The sequence below is a fragment of the Bombina bombina genome, chromosome 1, assembly GCF_027579735.1.
Source record: "Bombina bombina isolate aBomBom1 chromosome 1, aBomBom1.pri, whole genome shotgun sequence".
NCBI classification, from domain to species: domain Eukaryota; kingdom Metazoa; phylum Chordata; class Amphibia; order Anura; family Bombinatoridae; genus Bombina; species Bombina bombina.
Window position 1 is genome coordinate 510,582,784 of NC_069499.1, and position 21,916 is coordinate 510,604,699.

At 39.8% G+C, this 21,916-nt stretch overlaps 1 protein-coding gene across 2 annotated transcripts in view; it reads left to right on the forward strand.

Annotated features, from left to right (window-relative positions):
• GULP1 (GULP PTB domain containing engulfment adaptor 1) overlaps window positions 1–21,916 on the forward strand; it is an 803,315-nt gene that overhangs the window by 604,383 nt on the left and 177,016 nt on the right. For both annotated transcript variants that reach the window (XM_053698596.1, XM_053698597.1), the window contains exon 4: window positions 8,857–8,918. In XM_053698596.1, coding sequence (XP_053554571.1) covers window positions 8,857–8,918 — 62 coding nt within the window. The remainder of the gene's footprint in view (window positions 1–8,856; window positions 8,919–21,916) is intronic.

A 21,916-nucleotide genomic window follows, 5' to 3' on the forward strand; every position in this document is an offset into this window, starting at 1 on the left:
TGCCTACATGTGTGACAGTTCTTGGCTGCTCAGTAACAGCTTAGTGCTGAAGTCATCTGCTGCAGTATCTTTTTTTCTATCACTTCCATTTTTTCGGAAGAGAGGAAGATCTTTGAATCAGAGTGGTTGTCTTTGAAAACGCTACAACTGAGTCAATTTTTGTAGAAAGGCTGACAGGCACCTAAGCTGGGTTAAGCTGAGGTTAAGCTGAGGTGTAGAGGGGTTTTTTCAATACTTATACCGCATGTACCTTCTCATATACTGTATGTACCTAGCCATTTCTGCCCATTTACAAAAAAAAAAAAGAAAAAAGTTACTCTTTCTTTAAAATTTAAAGAGACAGTAATGTTTTTTATGTGTTAAACTTTATTAAATAAAGTTAAGACTTTTATTTGATTAATATTCTATGTTATGAGAGAACTGCCACTTAAATAAAAAAGTGTCTCTTTAAAATTTAAAGAGACAGTAACGATTTTGATATAGCCCACACATGCAGTGCCCTGCGTCTCCTCACTAATTCCACCTGGAATTATTTGGCAAGACATTGCTTCCTAAGATCATTGAAGCAATCTCTAATGCATTGTTTGTTTTTCCCATGCTACAGGAAAATGCTTGAGGAAATGTATTTAAGTAGCTATTCCAAATTTTCTTCTCTGAAGCCTGAAGAGGAGGATACTTTGGTAGTATATAAGGGAACAATCTCAGACTCTGTCTGTGTAATTCCTTTGTTTGATACTGAAGTGTTTTCTTTCAGTTTGTCACTTTGGGAGGTATTTGTTTCCCCAGACAACGCTGACATCTCCGGCGTAGTCAATCCTAATATGTCCAGTAAACTTTACAAGGATGATTGGAGGGATAGAGAGAAACTGGGTCCCCCCATTTCTCCAGATATAGTAGACTCTATCAAGGAGTCTGTCAATGGTACCCAGGGAATGTGTGTATATAAGAGTTTACAACTACCTGTGGTTTGTATTGCTTGTCAACAGTATGGTGGTGTACCGTTTTGATGCATTGTCTGATTATATCGGACAGACACTCCTCTCGATGAAATCCAGGATAGGATTAAGGCAATTAATTTAGCCAACTCCTTTATTTCAGAGGCTCCACTTCAGGGTTTTTAAGCTGGGAGCTAAGATTTCAGGCTTTGCCACATGGCCCGCAGAGCGTTAGAGGAAAGATATTGGGCTGCGGATGCCTCATTTGAGTACAATCTTTGGTGATTCCCTACAAGAGAAAGATCTTGTTTGGTCCTTTTTTTACGGAAGGTCTCTCTGATATTATAAGAGGTAAGGGACATTCCTTCCCTCAGGATAAAAAAACTTTCAAGGGAAGTCGTTCAAATCTTTCTGCCAAGCAGGAGCAGTCTAAACTTTCCTGGCAAACCAGTCAATCTTGGAATAGGGGAACGCAATTCAAGATTCCTGCTGGTGAACTAAAGACAGTAGGATAGGCCTGCCCCCAATCTGGGAGGACTCAGTATCCTAGGGATACAATATGGAGTTTAGGACTTTTTCTCCCAGGGGCGAGTCTTTGCTTTCAAGATTATCTGCAGAAGAAGAGAGGCATTCTTACTCTGCATTGTGGACCACTCTGTCATGGGAGTGATAGTTTCTGTTCGGATTCAGGAACAGGGTCTGGGGGAACCTTCAGATCTATTTTAGATCCCAGGAGTCTTAAAAATTCTCAGAGTACCGTCAGATGGAAGCTAATTGTTCTGTTCTCCCTTGATACAAGAGGGTCAATCTATGAGAACTGTGGATTTAAAGTTGCGTATTTGCATGTTCCCATTCAACAACAAGCAAGTTCCTTCACGGATATGTTGTTATCCTTCCTGAGATCTTTCGGACAGAAGGTAAATTTGGGAAAGAGTTTCTTAGCCCCAAGTACAAGGGTCTCTTTCGTGGGAACAATAATAGATTCTCTATCAATGATGATTTTCCAGACAGTAGTCAGGAAACCAAAGATGTTCGCTACTTGTCTGGCTCTTTAGTTCACTCGGCCTTCAGTGACTCAGTGCATGGAGGTAATAAGGCTGATGGTAGCGACAATGGACATCATCCCATTTCCTAGGTTCCATCTCAGACCTCTGCAGTTAAGTATGCTATGGCAATGGAGTGGAAATTATGCAAACTTGTCTCCACGAATAGTTTTGGAGCAGGAGACAAGGGATTCTCGTCAATGGTGGTTGTCTTCGGATCATCTCTCCCAGGGAACCTGCTTTCGCAGACCATTTGGGGTGATTGTGACAACAGACGTCAGTCGTCTAGGATGGGGAGCAGTCTAGGGCTCCCTAAAAGCTCAGGGAATTTGTACTCAGTCAAAGTCTGCTCGTCCTATAAACATTCTGGAACTGAGGGCGATTTTCTATGCTCTTCTGACATGGCCTCAGTTAGCTACAGTCCAGTTTCTCAGGTTCCTGTCGGACAGCTTAACTTTGTGGCTTACATAAATCATCAGGGATGAACAAGTAGTTCCTTAGTGATGACAGAGGTAACCAAAATAATCCAGTGGGCGGAAGCCCACTCTTGCTGTCTGTCAGCAACCCACAACCCAGGGGTGGACAACTGGGAGGCAGACTTCCTGAGCAGGCAGACCTTTCATCCAGGGGAATGGGACCTCCATCCGGAAGTGTTTTCCAGTCTGATTCTCAAATGGGGTCAGCTGGAATTAGATATCATGGCATCTCGGCAAAATGCCAAGATACCGAGGTACGGTTCGAGGTCCAGGGACTCTCAGGCAGCAGGTGACTAGTACTAGTAGTTGCCCTGGCTGTACCTTGGATCTTCAGTCTAGCATTCCTATTTCCTCCGTTTACTCTTCTTCCTCGGGTGATGTCCGAATCAAGCAGGAGAAGGCCTTGGTGATCCTCATTGCACCGACTTGGCCTCGCAGGATTTGGTATGCAGATCTGGTGGACATGTCATCTCTACCACCTTAGAGACTTCCGTTGAGGAAGCATTTTCTAATCAAGGGCCCTTTCTTCACCCAGGTCTAGTTTCTTTGAAGCTGACTGCTTGGAGATTGAACGCTTAATTTTACTCATGTGGGGCTTTTCGGAATCGGTCATAGAGACCATGAGTCAGGTTCATAAACCTGTAACTAGTAGATTTACCATAAGATTTGGCGTAAATTTCTCTATTGGTGTGAATCCAAGGTCTACTTCTGGAGTAGAGTTAGGATTCCTAGATTTTTGTCCTTTCTCCAATAGGTTTTGGAGAATGGATTTTCGTCTAGTTCCCTAAAGGGTCAGATCTTTGCTTTGTCTATTTTGTCACACAAACGTCTGGCGGATGCTCCAGGTGTACAATTTTTTGTCAGGCCTTTGGTTAGGATTAGGCCTGTGTTCAAGTCAGTTACTCCTCCATGGAGTCTGAATTTAGTCCTCAATGGTCTTCAAGGGGCTCCGTTTGAGCCTAAGCATTCCTTAGATATTAAGTTGTTATCTTGGAAAGTTTTGTTCTTGTTGCTATTTCTTCTGCTTGCATAGTATCAGAACTCTCAGCATTGCAGTATGAGTCCCCTTACTTTGTTTTCCATTTGGATAAGGTAGTTTTACATACTAAATTAGGATTTCCTCCTAAGGTGGTTTCTGATAGAAACATTAATCAGGAGATTGTTGTTCCTTCCTTGTGTCCTAATCCTTACTCTCAGAAGGAATGGCCTCCGAACAATTTGGACGTGGTTCGTGCCTTAAGGTTTTACCTTAGTCAGTCTTCTTCTTTATTTGTGGTTTTCAGGAACACGTAAGGGGCAGAAAGCTACGGCTACTTCTCTTTCTTTTTGGCTGAAGAGTATCATACATTTTGCATATGAGATGGCTGGACAGCAGCCTCCAGAGAGAGTTACGGCTCATTCCACGAGGGCTGTTGCTTCCTCAAGGGCGTTCAAAAATCAAGCTTCTGTGGAACAGATTTGCAAGGCTCTTCACTTTTTTTCAAAGTTCTACAAAGTTGACACTTTTGCCTCGGCTGAGGCCGCTTTTGGGAGAAAGGTTCTTCAAGTAGTGGTGCCTTCCGTTTAGGTTCCCTGTCTTGTCCCTCCCTTATCATCTGTGTACTCTAGCTTGGGTATTGAATCCCATTAGTAATTAAGATGATCCGTGGACTCATCGTGTCATTAAAAAGAAAAGAATATTTATGCTTACCTGATAAATGTATTTCTTTTTTGACACGATGAGTCCACGGCTCAACCCATTACAGGTGACACAGCCGAGACACCTGTAGCATCCCTTGGTTTGTTGTAACCAGGTTGTTGTAGATTAGCATTTCCTAGGATCTGTATGAATTAAATGGTCCCTCAGGGACTTAGCTCTCCTGTAGGAGGTGGGCTAAAGTTAATCAACACATTGCAATTTAGTTGGTGCTTTAAATACCTAATTTAAAATCGAATTTCATTTCAAAATGAGCTGCAGAAATGTTTTAGATAAAAAATGTCATTGCTCAAAGTGAAAAAAGTTCTACCTCTTGGTCAACATCTAATGCTAGCTCAACTCAACGCATACAAAAAGCCTCCATCTAGCAAAGTTAACAGTCGAGTGGGAGTGCTAATTTTCAATCCACTCATAATCTAGCTCTAGATCTGTGCTAGCAGCCTGTAGATCATGCAGTAAGCGTCATTATTATAAGCTTCATTATCTTGTCCTTACAATGAAACTTGTATAAACAGAGACTGAAACATTAATCTACCTGCACTGCCAAGCATAGGCACTCACTGTAACAAAAACACAACTACCATTAGCAGAGCATAAAAACAGAAAAGCATATAGGAGACACAGATTTTAAGGGACATGTATTTCTGCAGAAAGTCCAGTCCTCTTATTCAGAATATTTAAAATGAGCATCCAAGGCATTGAGCAGCCTGAAGATTCATGACAACGGGGTCAATCACAATCCTTTAGAAAAATCTTTAGAAAACTTTAGAAAGTCACCATTAGAGTTATTTAAATCCCAATAAATAAAAAGATAATTCAATTAATAAAAACACAGTTACTAGCAAGCAATTTGTCTTTAAATCAGATGTCAACAAACGTAGATCAATATCTACCAGTACAACTAAATCAGTAGTAAGCGTATAGGCTCAAATGAAAAGAAATATAAAAAAATATTTTGCCTCATTATATTCTCCATAACTACAGTGTCCTAAACTTAAAATGATTATTTAGTACAGGAGTATTAAACTTTGTGTTTAATGAAGATTCATTTTATATGCAAACTCAGATTTTCTTATGTTTAGCACACTGACATACCTAATAAAAAGTAGACATTCTCTTACTAAGGTATAGGACTTAAAATAGAATGAGAAAAGTATGTGCAATTGGTACATTGCAAATTCCTCATTCTGTATCAAAAGGCCTTATTAAACTCAAAATTGGCTTGATACTGTACTGCCCTACACTCAGGTCAGATTCTCTAAAAAAGATCCTTTAATAGTACTATATTCTTTACAGGATTATCTAAGGCAAATGTTCCTTTTATTTCATGATTCAGATAGAGCATATAATTTGAAACAACTTTCCAATTTTCTTTTCTCATCAAATTTTCTTAATTCTTTTGGTATCATTTGTTGAAGGAGCAGCAACGCACTAATAGGAGCTAGTTGAACACATTGGACGAGTCATTGACAAGTGGCAGTCAGTAGTGCATTGCTGCTCATGATCCTACTTAATTATGCTGTTCAATAAAGGGTACCAACAGAATTAAGAAATATACGGCTAGATTACGAGTCTTGCGTTATGAGTAAAAAAAAGCAGCATTAAGCCTCATCATACTGCTTTTTCACTACCGCTGGTATTACGAGTCTTGCAGATTTAGGGGCACCACGCAATCTTGGATGACGTCGTTTAAAGGAACCTTCATTCTAGAAGAAGCCTAGAATGCTCTGTGCAGGATGTCTTGAAGATGGAGCCGCTCCGCGTTGGAAGGATGAAGATAGAAGATGCTGTCTGGGTAAAGACTTCTGCCCGTCTGGAGGACCACTTTTGCCGGCTTCGTTGAGGACATCTTGCCGCTTGGATGAAGAATTCTCCCGGCTTCGTTGAGGATGGATGTCGGCTCTTCAAAACTGTAAGTGGATCTTCGGGGGTTAGTGTTAGGATTTTTTAAGGGTGTATTGGGTGGGTTTTATTTTTAGATTAGGAGTTTGGGCTGCAAAAGAGCTAAATGCCCTTTTAAGGGCAATGCTCTTCCAAATGCTTTTTTCAGGGCAATGGGGAGCTTAGGTTTTTTTAGTTAGGGATTTATTTGGGGGGTTGGTTGTGTGGGTGGTGGGTTTTACTGTTGGGGGGGTTGTTTGTATTTTGTTTATAGGCAAAAGAGCTGATTTCTTTGGGGCAATGCCCCGCAAAAGACAATTTTAAGGGCTATTGGTAGTTTAGTTTAGGCTAGGGTTTTTTTTTTTATTTTGGGTGGGCTTTTTTTATTTTGACATGGCTATTAGATTAGGTGTAATTAGTTTAAAGATCTTGTAATGTATTTTTTATTTTCTGTAATTTAGTGTTTTTTTTTTTAATTTAGCTAATTGTATTGAATTTAGTTAATTGTATTTAATTTATGGAATTTATTTAATTGTAGTGTAGTGTTAGGTGTTAGTGTAACTTAGTTTAGGTTTATTTTACAGGTCAATTTGTATTTATTTTAGCTAGGTAGTTAGTAAATAGTTAATAGTTAATAGTTATTAATAAATACAAACTTGCCTGTAAATTAAAAAAAAACCCTACGATAGATACAATGTAACTATTAGTTATATTGCAGCTAGCTTAGGGTTTATTTTATAGGTAAGTTTTTAGTTTTAAATAGGAATTATTTAGTTATTAATAGTAGGTTTTATTTAGATTTATTTTAATTATATTTAAGTTAGGGGGTATTAGGGTTAGACTTAGGTTTAGGGGTTAATAAATTTAATATAGCGGTGGCAACGTTAGGGGTGGCAGATTAGAGGTTAATAATATTTAACTAGTGTTTGCGTTGTGGGAGTGTGGTGGTTTAGGGGTTAATGTGTTTATTATAGTGGTAGCGACGTTGGGGGCGGCAGATTAGGGGTTAATAAGTATAGATAGGTTGCGGCAACATTGGGGGCGGGAGATTAGGGGTTAATAAATATAATGTAGGTGGTGGCAATGTTGGGGGCAGCAGATTAGGGGTTAATAAGTGTAAGATTAGGGGTGTTTAGATCCAGGGTTCATGTTAGGTTGTTAGGTGTAAACATAAAATGTGTTTCCCCATAGGAATCAATGGGGCTGCATTACTGAGCTTTACACTGCTTTTTTGCAGATGTTAGACTTTTTCTCAGCCGGCTCTCCCCATTGATGTCTATGGGGAAATCATGCACGAGCACGTACAGCCAGTTTACTTACCATATAGCCGCATTCTCTAATCTGCATGTCATCCTCCTTGCCCCATATTCCAGTGTTGAATCACAGGTACAATTACTACTGTTGTTCATGTCTGATGCTTTTGCATGAACTTCATTTGGAGACACTTTTAACGGACATATTTTGAAAACCGGGCTGTGTTTGGAAAACATTGGAGGGACATGCCAACTCTGATATCTTTGGAACACAGAAGGAGGCTGACATGAGACGATAAGTCTTTGGTGTTATTGTTGCACATATGCTGATTTTTAACTTTTATCTTGTGAGTGGCCATTTGTCGTGTGTGTTATATTAAAACTGTTATTACTCTGCATTTGAGTCTGCGCTCCTCTCTTCTCTATTTTCAGAGAAAAACGTGTTTTGCAATCAAGGTCTGTGGAATCACCTGTTCTAGAGGAGCTGCTGGAGTCTTTTGCCATATTCATATGATCTTTTTAGAACAAGTATAATGAACTTTCCTCACATTTATATCACTGGACTTTGTGTTATTTGTATTTATATTTTATACAATTACAATTGGTATGTTTTATATATGATAATCTATTTACAACTTCCAGGTTTATTGCGCTGCTTTGGTGTGTGTGTGCAAACACTCCCCATTTTTGTGTTATATGTAAGTTAGCGGTGAGAATAAAGTTAGCACCGCACCCCTCATAACGCAAAACTCGTAATCTAACTGATAATAGATAATAGAAGTAAATTGAAAAGTTGTTTAAAATTGCATGCTCTGTAAAATACAATATTATTACAGAGTTAAAATAGAAAACTTCCCTTCGGGTCGCAGCCAACCCTGGTTTTTCCCAACTCCAGATTTCAAACAGGTTTTCAATGGTGGCGCCAGCCTCAGCAAGTAGGTAACCTCAGCACTTCTCTCAGTGAACCACTAAGAAGAATCACAAACGATAGTGCAGTAGCGTTTTTCACCAAGTCTGCATCAAAAGGAATGTACTCAGAAGATGTGATGAATTCCAAAAATGCTTTATTGAAGACTCACAACAGATATATCAAGTAAAGATAAAATAAATCCCACAGCTGAACAGGGGTGTTCCCAGGTCTCTAAACTCTAAGCAAGTTGTGCCAGAAGGCTTTTCTGTTTTGTTTTTGTTGAATATATGCTGGCGAGTTAGTGTCAAAATACGTAATTCATGACATGTATGTCAAACTAGAAGCAGATGTAAGGTAAAGTCCATTGATAACGGTATCATTTGATTTGTATGTGCTTCAAAGAAAAATATTTCTGTCAGTGCAAGATTCTGCATTCCAGAGAAATTCATTACCACCTGTGGAGGCCAGCTCACTTGTTTCCTGGGGCTTCCACATTTAATTGTTTTCAGAGAGAATTGAGTGAAGGCTTTTTTATATTGTCTAATCGTACAGCTCATTATCCCATTATCAGCTCATGAAAAGACAAATTTAATATGTGTATGGATATGTGAGATTCGGAAAATTTTAAATGTATCAATTATTTTTCTTTTATATATTTTCAGATAAATCGTGGATGCATACTCCAGAAGCATTATCAAAACACTTCATTGCTTACAATGTTAAAGTAAGTACAATTTAAAATGTTTAAGTAGATTTGGAGACATAGGGGCCGAATTATCAAAGTGTGGACGGACATAATCCACTGTAGCGTATCATGTTCGCTGCACATCGATAAATGCTGACAGCATACGCTGTCAGCATTTATCATTCCACAAGCATTTCTAGTTAAATACTTGTGCAATGTCGCCGCCTGCACATTTGTGGTCAATTGGCCGTTAGCAGGGGGTGTCAATCAACCTGATCGTATCTGATAGGGCTGATTGCTGTCCACTGCCTCAGAGGTGGCGGATGAGTTAAGGAGCAGCGATCTTAAGACTGCACGGAAACAGTTGCATTTGGCAGAATACGGAGGTTGATAAATCGGCCCCATACACTCTATTGTTATAAACTAACAGTTTTAATTAAACAGAATAATGAATTCATACCTGCAAGTTTGTTCATAAGCTTGCAAACTAAATAAATTAAAATAAATATATTAAAACCTGCATATGTTACATATATTATTATAGTGTATTTCCTGTAACGCCTGGCTTTGAAAAAAGCAAATTTATAAATACATGTTGCTAAACCTTCTTAATGCTTATAGAAACATACACCTAGATTACGAGTTTTGCGTTAGGCTTAAAAAGCAGCGTTGGCCAGTCCCATCGCTGCTTTTTAACGCCCGCTGGTATTACAAGTCTTGCAGGTACAGGTGTACCGCTCACTTTTTTGGCCAGACTTGGAAATACCGCAAATCCACTTACGTAAATTGCGTATCCTCTTTTTTCAATGGGACTTGCATAGCTCCGGTATTATGAGTCTGCCAATAGGTCAGCGGTAGACCCTCTCCTGTCAAGACTGGTACCGCTTTTTAAAGTCAGTAGTTAAGAGTTTTACACTACAAAGCCGTAGCATAAAACTCTTAACTAAAGTGCTAAAAGGTAAACTATCACCCATAAACTACCTATTAACCCCTAAGCCGAGTCCCTCCCACATCGCAAACACTAAATAGTGTAAATTTTTTTAAAAAAAACTTTTTTGACTGTGAAACATCAGTCTGCTAGTGTAATCTAATTGTAGTTGCCTGCCTGCCAGCGTGTGTGCAAGGGCCACTTGCCAACTAGGGCTACCACTCATATCTGTTGTAACAGTAGTGTAAATTTAAAAAAAAAAACTTTTTTGACTGTGAAACATCAATCTGCTAGAGTAATCTAATTGCAGTTGCCTGCCAGCGTGTGTGCCAGGCCCACTTGCCAAGTGCCAACTAGTCCCACCACTCATATCTGTTGTAACAGTAGTGTAAATTTTTTAAAAAAACTTTTTTGACTGTGAAACATCAGTCTGCTAGTGTAATCTAATTGCAGTTGCCTGCCTGCCAGTGTGTGTGCCAGGCCCACTTGCCAACTCGTGCAACCACTAATATCTGTTGTAACAGTAGTGTAAATTTTGTAAAAAAAAACTTTTTCGAATGTGAAACATCAGTCTGCTAGTTTAATCTAATTGCAGTTGCCTGCCTGCCAGCGTCTGTCCCAGGCCCACTTGCCAACTAGGGCCACCACTCATATCTGTTGTAACAGTAGTGTAAATTTAAAAAAAAAAACTTTTTTGACTGTGAAACATCAGTCTGCTAGTGTAATCTAATTACAGTTGCCTGCCTGCCAGCGTGTGTGCCAGGCCCACTTGCCAAGTGCCAATTAGTGCCACCACTCATATCTGTTGTAACAGTAGTGTAAATTTTAAAAAAATCTTTTTTGAATGTGAAACATCAGTCTGCTAGTGTAATCTAATTGCAGTTGCCTGCCTGCCAGCGTGTGTGCCAGGCCCACTTGCCAACTAGTGCCACCACTCATATCTGTTGTAACAGTAGTGTAAATAAAAAAAACTTTTTTGACAACATCAGTCTGCTAGTGTAATCTAATTGTAGTTGCCTGCCTGCCAGCGTGTGTGCCAGGCCCACTTGCCAACTAGTGCCACCATTCATATCCGTTGTAACAGTAGTGTTAATATTAAAAAAAAAAACTTTTTTGACTGTGAAACATCAGTCTGCTAGTGTAATCTAATTGCAGTTGCCTGCCTGCCAGCGTGTGTGCCAGGCCCACTTGCCAACTAGTGCAACCACTCATATATGTTGTAACAGTATTGTTAATTTAAAAAAAAAAAAAAAAAAATTGACTGTGAAACATCAGTCTGCTAGTGTAATCTAATTGCAGTTGCCTGCCTGCCAGCGTGTGTGCCAGGCCCACTTGCCCAGTGCCCCCACTGATATCTGGTGTAACAGTAGTGTAAATTTAAAAAAAAAAACTTTTTTGACTGTGAAACATCAGTCTGCTAGTGTAATCTAATTGTAGTTGCCTGCCTGCCAGCATGTGTGCCAGGCCCACTTGCCAACTAGTGCAACCACTAATATCTGTTGTAACAGTAGTGTAAACTTTGTAAAAAAAAAACTTTTGACTGTGAAACATCAGTCTGCTAGTGTAATCTAATTGCAGTTGCCTGCCTGCCAGCATGTGTGCCAGGCCCACTTGCCAACTAGTGCCACCACTCATATCTGTTGTAACAGTAGTGTAAATTTTGTAAAAAAAAACTTTTTTGACTGTGAAACATCAGTCTGCTTGTGTAATCTAATTGCAGTTGCCTGCTTGCCAGCGTGTGTGCCAGGCTCACAGCGTATACTGTGCCCACTTGCCCAGTGCCACCACTCATATCTTGTTTAATAGTAGTGTAAGTGTACATTTAAAAAAAAATAACTTTTTTGACTGTGAAACATCAGTCTGCTTTTTTGTGTCAGGCTCACAGCGTATAATGTGCCCACTTGCCCAGTGCCACCACTCATATCTTGTTTAATAGTAGTGTAAGTGTGCATTTAAAAAAAAAAACTTTTTGGATTGTGAAACATCAGTCTGCTTTTTTTTGTCAGGCTCACAGCGTATACTGTGCCCACTTGCCCAGTGCCACCACTCATATCTTGTTTAATAGTAGTGTAAGTGTACATTTAAAAATGACAGGCAGAGGCAGGCCACCCCGCAGGTGCCGTCGTGGTCGTGGTGCTGTGATTCCCTTTGACCCTACAATAATGCCCAGTGTTCAGAGGCCACGTACCATGAACGCAAAAAGTTCTGAGGAGGACCTAGTTGACTGGCTAACACAGGACACCCAATCTTTTACAGCTTCCACTCGTAACCTTGTTGCACCAGCCTCCTCCAGCCTAGCTTTGAGCCCCTCTCAAGTGACCACTAGCCCGCCTGCCGCCACCACCAACACTAGCACCACAGCCGCTTCACTTGATCTGTCAGAGGAGTTATTGACACATCAGTTTGAAGAAATGAGTGATGCACAACTATCATTGACAGAGGATGTAGATAACAGTGATATGTCTCAGTCAGGCAGCATTACAGACATGGACGTACGGTGTGATGATGATGATGTTGTACCCGCTGCTGCTTTTTTTGTTGATTTGTCAGATACAAGTGAAGCAGTTGATGAGGATGCATCCATGGATGTCACGTGGGTGCCCGCTAGAAGAGAAGAAGAAGAGGGGGAAAGTTCAGATAGGGAGACAGAGAGGAGGAGGAGGAGACGAGTTGGAAGCAGGGGGAGGTCATCACAAGGAGCTAGTGGCACAGTCAGACAGCATGCATCGGTACCCGGGGTCAGCCAGACAGCACTCCAATCAACACATGCTGTTGTCACCACCAGAATGCCATCATCACAGAGCTCAGCAGTGTGGCATTTTTTTGTGTGTCTGCCTCTGACAACAGCAATGCCATTTGCAACCTGTGCCAATAGAAACTGAATCGTGGGAAGTCCAATACCCACCTAGGTACAACTGCTTTGCGAAGGCACATGATCTCACATCACAAACGCCGATGGGATGAACACATGAGTAGAAGCAGCACACAAACTCAAAGCCGCCATCCTCCTCCTGGTCCAGCATCTTTAGCCACGTCAACCACTGCTGTCCTCCTTGCCCCCTCTCAACCATCCACCACTCCGTCTCTCTTCCATAGCAGTTCCTGCTGATCTGCCCACAGTCAGGTGTCTGTCAAGGACATGTTTGAGCGTAAGAAGCCAATGTCCCAAAGTCACCCCCTTGCAAGGTTTCTGACAGCTGGCTTGTCTGAACTCTTACCAGACTTCCCCATAGCTTCAATACAGAAGCTGACATAATCAATGTATGGAAACAATAAGCAGGTTTTTTCTAGTGATTATCTTCCATTTGTTTTATTTCCCTTTACATTCAGTCCCTTTAATGGTTATTTTAACCTATTAGGATGTCCCATCTTATATATATAATTGTTCATAATTGTTTGACAAGTCTATGAGATAGGGTAATTTAGGTAAGAGTTATTGCCCAAGTTTGCATATATAATATTTGTTCAGGTATAAAATATAAGATGACTATAAATAAGTACATCTATTTGTATATATATATATATATATATATATATATATATATATATATATATAAATAAATATAATCTGTACAATTATATATTTTCAGTAAAGCAACTTTTTCTCTTTCCACCTTTTTCCTATGGGACATTAAGGGTTAAATATCTTTTAGGAGGGTATACACATTGATTTCTCCTGTTTGTTGTAATTATCTTCAGGTGTTTTATAGTAAGTTAACAGATGCCTATAAAAGGATTCAAGTGCCCGTTGCTACCTAGGTATCTGATGATGACTTAGGCCGAAACGCGTCATACCACCCAATCTGTACTTGCAAGTATTTTATTATTATGCTGCTTTTATATAATAAATGCTAATTTACATATATATTTTTCCTGAGCTCCGTTTTTTTCATTTTGGAATATTGTCTGAACTCTTAGCCCGCCAGCTTTTACCATACAAGCTGGTGGAGTCTGAGGCATTCAAAAATTTTTTAGCTATTGGGACACCGCAGTGGAAGGTACCCGGCCGAAATTTCTTTGCACAAAAGGCAATCCCCAACCTGTACTCGATTGTGCGAAAGGAAGTAATGGCAGGTCTGGCACACAGTGTTGAGGCAAGGGTCCATCTGACCACTGATAGCTGGTCTGCAAAGCATGGTCAGGGCAGGTATATCACCTACACTGCGCATTGGGTAAACCTGCTGACGGCTGCCAAGCATGGAATGCGTGGCTCTGCAGAGGAGTTGGTGACACCGCCACGACTTGCAGGCAGGCCTGCTGCCACGTCCTCTACTCCTCCTACTCTACATCAACGGCACTCCCCCAGCTTCCCAGGTAATATTCCACATCCCGGATACGGCAGTGTCACGCCGTCTTGGAGTTGACTTGCCTGAAAGCAGAGAGACACACCGGAACAGCACTCCTGTCCGCCCTGAACGCACAGGTGGATCAGTGGCTGACTCTGCACCAACTGGAGATCGGCAAAGTGGTTTCTGACAACAGAAGTAATTTGTTGGCGGCATTGAAATTGGGCAAGTTGACACATGTGCCGTGCATGGCACATGTGTGTAATCTGATCGTACAATGCTTTTTGCATAATTACCCAGGCTTACAGGACGTCCTGGAGCAGGCCAGGAAGGTGTGTGGCCATTTCAGGCGTTCCTACATGGCTATGGTTTGCAGATATCCAGCGGCGAAACAACATGCCAGTGAGGCGCTTGATGTGCGACAGCCCAACACGTTGGAATTCAACACCTAATGTTCAACCGCCTGCTCCAACAAGAAAAAGCCGTTAATGAGTATTTGTATGACCGGGGTGCTAGGACAGCCTCTGCGGAGCTGGGGATTTTTTTGCCATGTTACTGGACGCTAATGCGCAATGCCTGTAGGCTCATGCATCCTTTTGAGGAGGTGACAACCCTAGTCAGTCGCACCGAAGGCACCATCAGCGACATCATACCATTTGTTTTCTTCCTGAAGCGTGCCCTGCGAAGAGTGCTGGATCAGGCCATAGATGAGCGTGAAGAGGAAGAGTTGTGGTCACCATCACCACCAGAAACAGACTTATCAGCATCGCTTGCTGGACCAGCTGCAATGCTGGAAAAGGATTGTGAGGAAGAGGAGTCAGAGGAGGAATGTGGCTTTGAGGAGGAGGAGGAGGAAGACCAACCACAACAGGCATCCCAGGGTGCTCGTTGTCACCTATCTGGTACCCGTGGTGTTGTACGTGGCTGGGGGGAAGAAGATACCTTCAGTGAGATCACTGAGGATGAGGAGCGGGACATGAGTATTTCGGCATCCAAACTTGTGCAAATGGGGTCTTTCATGCTGTCGTGCCTGTTGAGTGACCCTCGTATAAAAAAGCTGCAGGAGAAGGACCTGTACTGGGTGTCCACGTTACTAGACCCCCGGTATCAGCATAAAGTGCCTGAAATGTTACCAAATTCCCGCAAGTCGGAAAGGATGCAGCAGTTCCAAAATAAATTAAAAAGTATGCTTCACACATCGTATAAAGGTGATGTCACAGCACAATGGGAATCTAACAGGGGAAGAGGTGAAAGTAATCCTCCGACTCCCACGACCACGCCAGCAAGGACAGGATGCTTAACAGACGTGTTGTTGATGGAGGACATGCAGACCTTTTTAACTCCTATGCATCGCCACAGCCCTTCGGGGTCCACCCTCAGAGAACGACTTGATCGACAGGTAGCAGACTACCTCGCCTTAACTGCAGATCTCGACACTCTGAGGAGCGATGAACCCCTTGACTACTGGGTGTACAGGTTTGACCTGTGGCCTGAGCTATCCCAATTTGCTATAGAACTTCTGGCTTGCCCCGCTTCAAGTGTCCTGTCAGAAAGGACCTTCAGTGCAGCAGGAGGTATTGTCACTGAGAAGAGAAGTCGCCTAGGTCAAAAAGTCTAGATTACCTCACCTTTATTAAGATGAATGAGGGATGGATCTCGAAGGGACTGACATTCGGCGATACATTTGAGTAAAAAAGGCCTAATGAAATGATCTGACTTGGGCTATAAATGGTCCACAAGCTGCTGTATGTTATCTTCGAATGCCAGATGACTTGCGTGACTTATCTGCCACCAACTAGTGTTCAAGCCGCAATGTTTTAGGGCACTTTCTGCCAGGGAAACAAACATCAATCTTTTCTGGCTGCTGCTACAGCAGCGGCTGCAACAATACCTAATTTTTCAGGCATGTGTACATGCCAAATTTTTCAAAAAAACAAACAAAAATAAAGGCACATAACAGGGATTAAACTGATAAGAATAGTACTACTTGACAGACCACTCATATCTGTTGGCACAGTGGATTGCACACGGTGCTCTGACAAAATGCAGAAGGACATTTGGCAGACGGACATTTGGCAGACGGAAATTTGGCAGACAGACATTTGGCCGACAGATAGAAAGCTAAAGCATGTTCCGATTTCGGCCGAGGGCAGATACGTTCCAGAGTGCTCTGTTCTAATCAGAGCCTCAGGCGCCGCAACTGCCTCTGGGAACCTTACCATGGGTCCCAGACCGCACGTCTTGTAATTCTCTGTCTGGGAAATTATCTATCTATCAAATCTTTCTATTGATCTATCAAATCTATCTATCTATCGTATCTATCAAATGTATCTATTGCATCTATTGATCTATCTATCTAATATATGTATCTATCTATCAAATCTATCTATCTCGTGGCAATGGGGAGTTTGCGGTTGTGCAAATGGACTGTTTGCGGTTGTTTGCGGTGCGTTAAACGGGGAGATTGGTCTGTCACTGTGAAGCGGGCGTAAACCTTACACTACCTGATCGATACAACATCATACCTGATGTTTTAAAGCACGTTATTCCAAACAATTTAGGAATGTTAGGTGATTTATGCCCTTTATGGATTAAAACCAGACTCTGCATCAACTATGTAATTTTCCATTGTAGTTTTGCCATGGATCCCCCTCCGGCATGCCACAGTCCAGGCGTTAGTACCCTTGAAACAACTTTTCCATCACTATTGTGGCCAGAAAGAGTCCCTGTGTGTTTTAAAAATCGCCTGCCTATTGAAGTCAATGGTGGTTTGCCCGGTTCGCCCGTTCGCGAACAGTTGCGGAAGTTCGCGTCTGCCGTTCGCGAACCGAAATTTTTAGGTTCACGACATCACTAGTAATGAATTGTCTCACCTAATTGTCCAGAAATGCAGTGACCATCCCTATGCAAGCTACAGTGGTTGTGCCAGAAACCTGTACTTTTATGAATTCCACTAGAGAAATTTCAGACCTGGCAGATCAGCTTGTTATAAATATAAGCTTTAATTAATCTAGTCAAGTGTGCCCCAGCAGCAAGTGCTCATAAACACACACACATACACATACACACATATATATATATATATACACAGGGAGTGCAGAATTATTAGGCAAGTTGTATTTTTGAGGATTAATTTTATTATTGAACAACAACCATGTTCTCAATGAACCCAAAAAACTCATTAATATCAAAGCTGAATATTTTTGGAAGTAGTTTTTAGTTTGTTTTTAGTTTTAGCTATTTTAGGGGGATATCTGTGTGTGCAGGTGACTATTACTGTGCATAATTATTAGGCAACTTAACAAAAAACAAATATATACCCATTTCAATTATTTATTTTTACCAGTGAAACCAATATAACATCTCAACATTCACAAATATACATTTCTGACATTCAAAAACAAAACAAAAACAAATCAGTGACCAATATAGCCACCTTTCTTTGCAAGGACACTCAAAAGCCTGCCATCCATGAATTCTGTCAGTGTTTTGATCTGTTCACCATCAACATTGCGTGCAGCAGCAACCACAGCCTCCCAGACACTGTTCAGAGAGGTGTACTGTTTTCCCTCCTTGTAAATCTCACATTTGATGATGGACCACAGGTTCTCAATGGGGTTCAGATCAGGTGAACAAGGAGGCCATGTCATTAGATTTTCTTCTTTTATACCCTTTCTTGCCAGCCACGCTGTGGAGTACTTGGACGCGTGTGATGGAGCATTGTCCTGCATGAAAATCATGTTTTTCTTGAAGGATGCAGACTTCTTCCTGTACCACTGATTGAAGAAGGTGTCTTCCAGAAACTGGCAGTAGGACTGGGAGTTGAGCTTGACTCCATCCTCAACCCGAAAAGGCCCCACAAGCTCATCACCTTGCTGGCATCTGAGTCGGACTGGAGCTCTCTGCCCTTTACCAATCCAGCCACGGGCCCATCCATCTGGCCCATCAAGACTCACTCTCATTTCATCAGTCCATAAAACCTTAGAAAAATCAGTCTTGAGATATTTCTTGGGCCAGTCTTGACGTTTCAGCTTGTGTGTCTTGTTCAGTGGTGGTCGTCTTTCAGCCTTTCTTACCTTGGCCATGTCTCTGAGTATTGCACACCTTGTGCTTTTGGGCACTCCAGTGATGTTGCAGCTCTGAAATATGGCCAAACTGGTGGCAAGTGGCATCTTGGCAGCTGCACGCTTGACTTTTCTCAGTTCATGGGCAGTTATTTTGCGCCTTGGTTTTTCCACACGCTTCTTGTGACCCTGTTGACTATTTTGAATGAAACGCTTGATTGTTCGATGATCACGCTTCAGAAGCTTTGCAATTTTAAGAGTGCTGCATCCCTCTGCAAGATATCTCACTATTTTTGACTTTTCTGAGCCTGTCAAGTCCTTCTTTTGACCCATTTTGCCAAAGGAAAGGAAGTTGCCTAATAATTATGCACACCTTATATAGGGTGTTGATGTCATTAGACCACACCCCTTCTCATTACAGAGATGCACATCACCTAATATGCTTAATTGGTAGTAGGCTTTCGAGCCTATACAGCTTGGAGTAAGACAACATGCATAAAGAGGATGATGTGGTCAAAATACTCATTTGTCTAATAATTCTGCACTCCCTGTATATATATATATATATATATATATATATATATATATATATATATATAAAATATATATATATATATATATATATATATATATAAATATATATGGATTTTGCTATTTAATTAGATTAATGATTCCTGTATGAATTGAATCAGATAAGTCTACATTGGTCGGGTTAACCTTGGTAAATAATTGTGAAGATCCTCGGAAATAAGTTTTCATTAGTTTTGCTCTAATGCTAAGATTTCATTTGCCTCTTTGTTGTGATGCTTTGGCAGTATTATTGATTTCTCAGCTGGGGCTAAGTAAAGAATATCTGTCATGTGTACTGTATAGAATTCTCCAAGTTACATCCTTTCAGTGTAAGCACTCATTTGGTCAAGAGGCATATCAGTACCATCTGTGTATATCTGTACGAGCCAGCATAGTTGGATGTAGGATTGCTGATGTTTCATTTAATTTACTTGTGAATAGCAGTTTCCATGTCATTGCTGCATTTTGGAAAAATAGTATATCATCTAAGGCAGTTATGATATTCTTTTGGCCTGTGTTATATTTTTAGCTGTATTTAATTGCTCCAGAATGAGCTTTTACGTTATTTTGAACTCATTCACTAATCTAAACTAAGCAGAGGCACCAGATTTGCTTTATCTGGGGATTTTAATTGAGGCCATTAACTTTGTGGTAATTTTGTAATGTAAAATAACCAGAATATTTAAATGAAACAATATGGTGCTATTAAAAATATTTTAAGAGTATTACAAATTGTGTTTAAAGTTTGGCATACTTAACTACAAATGCAACATTGTAAAACATCATGTTACTTTTTTATATTAGACATTGGAGACAATTTATTGAATACATTAACTTCACAGAATAGATTTGGCAAATGTAACAGCATCCAAAATATTGATGAAAGTTATTGAAAAAAAATCCTATAAAAAGATTTACAAAATTCTCTCTGTATTTGTTTATTAGTGATACACTGAACATATTGAGTAGTACTCTGCTTATCCATCCTCTGGAACATTTCAAATACATGAAACAAGATGGGGATTAAATGTCACTAAACAAGTATAAAAGATCTTGCCTTTATTTGGTCCCGCTCCATCTTAAATAAATAAATAATTGATGTGTCATATGTGCGTGGCAGTAGCATATCTAATCATAAATCTTTTATATTTTTCTTAAAGGGACATGAAACCCCAACATTTTCTTTCATGATTCAGATAGAGAATACAATTTTAATCAACTTTCCAATTTTCTTCTATTATTTAATTTGCTTCCTTCTCTTGTTATCCTTTGCTGAAAGGTTTATCTAGGAAAGCTCAGGAGCAGCAGAGAACCTAGGTTCTAGCTGTTGATTGGTGACTGCATATATATATATATATATATATATATATATATATATATATATATATATATATCGATTGCAATTGGCTCACCCATATGTTCAGTTAGAAACCATTAGTATATTGCTGCTCCTTCAACACATGATTACAAAAGAATGAAACAAATTAGATAATAGAAGTAAATTAGAAAGTTGTTTAAAATTGTATTCTCTATCTGAATCATGAAAGAAAATTTTGGGTGTCATGTCCCTTTAAGCTATTATAAAAATAAAACAAAAATGTATCAATATAGAGAAAAGAAAAAAGGGAGAAGCCAGAGCCGAATTACAAAAGATTGAAAAATATAAAGACATAAATCAAAATAATAAATACCTCTCAATTAATAGTGAAATGTTAAGAAATGTGGCTTCATTTTTCATGTACTGGGCAATCGAAGTTTGTTATCATAAACCTCATCCACACGGCCTTGTGATGAGCGGGCACCAGATGCACAGCCTGGATGGGATTGGGATGACTGAAATCTGTCACACTTTAGGTGGAGGAGACGTTAAGTAGCAGGGGTCTTAAGCTGCATTTATAACTTACTAAATGGGACCTATTGGATAATGTAGCTATAATGGCTACAAAATAAAGCATAGTACAACAGACTACTGTGCATGACTGGACAGAACACAGAAAATAGTGTGAATTAACTAAGCTTTGCCTATAAAATATTTTAAACCATCTTTAAAAAAAAAACAACATAAAACACTTTTTACCCCTTTATGCAAAAGATGAAGTCCTACTTTTCTTAAATGATTAGTCAAAATTTAATACCAAACAGGTAGGAGGAAATTTGAAATATATACTGAACCTGCCCTTGAAAAGCCCATTCATTATTGCAAAACAAATTTAACCTTATTGTCCCCCAATAGATAGTTTGAAGCCTGTATCATCAAAGAAAAATTTTATGATTATAATCAATGCAACACCTGTCTTATGATAGACTCAAATATTTAATTCTCTCTTTCTTGAGCCTTCAAGATGCTCTCTGGTTGTCTATTTTGTCGAACTATAGATAGTTTCAAGCCTCTATCATTGAAGAAACATGTTATGATTATAATCAATGCTGCCCCTGTCTAATGATAGACTCTTATATTTCATTCTGTCTTTTTGAACCTTCAAGATGCTCTCTGGTTTTCTATTTTGTCTTCAGTAAAGTTAGATCATAACCCAATTCTATCCATTTTGCTTTATTCTTCTATTCAATGTTACCCTCTATCTTACTCTGAACTACCAATTAGCTAATGATTTTACGGAAAATATAAATATTTGTGTTGTGACATTTTACATCATGCATCTTATAGATTGATCAATACACCTTCTAAAGGAACATTGTTACTCCAAAAGCAATGTGGCGCAGAGTACTGGTCAATATTCCTCTCAATTTAAGTATTGTTTTTATGTTCTTTTATAGCAAAATATATAATTTACAAACATTTTTTTAACAAAATATTAATATAGTATTGTGTCATAGATTTCCAACATCACAATCCATATCCACACCTCATGCTCATGCCCATATATCTGATGAAGCTCTAATTAAGCAAGGTACATGTAGATATCCTGTCAATATGTCCTCTAGTGTGGGAATAATTACTATAAGCACACATTACCCAAAGTGCTGTGTAATTATGTACAAATTAATTGAACCATTTATACTAACTGCTTTTACGCCACAGTTGTGAAAATATTTAAAGTGATGTCAAATACTGCTAGATTCTTCACTATCTTTTATCTCCCTCTTATGCTTCCTGATCCTAGATTTGAAGTTTATGTTTGTTTTATCAATGTAAGACAAGGAACAATCACAGTTAAGCACATAAGTCAC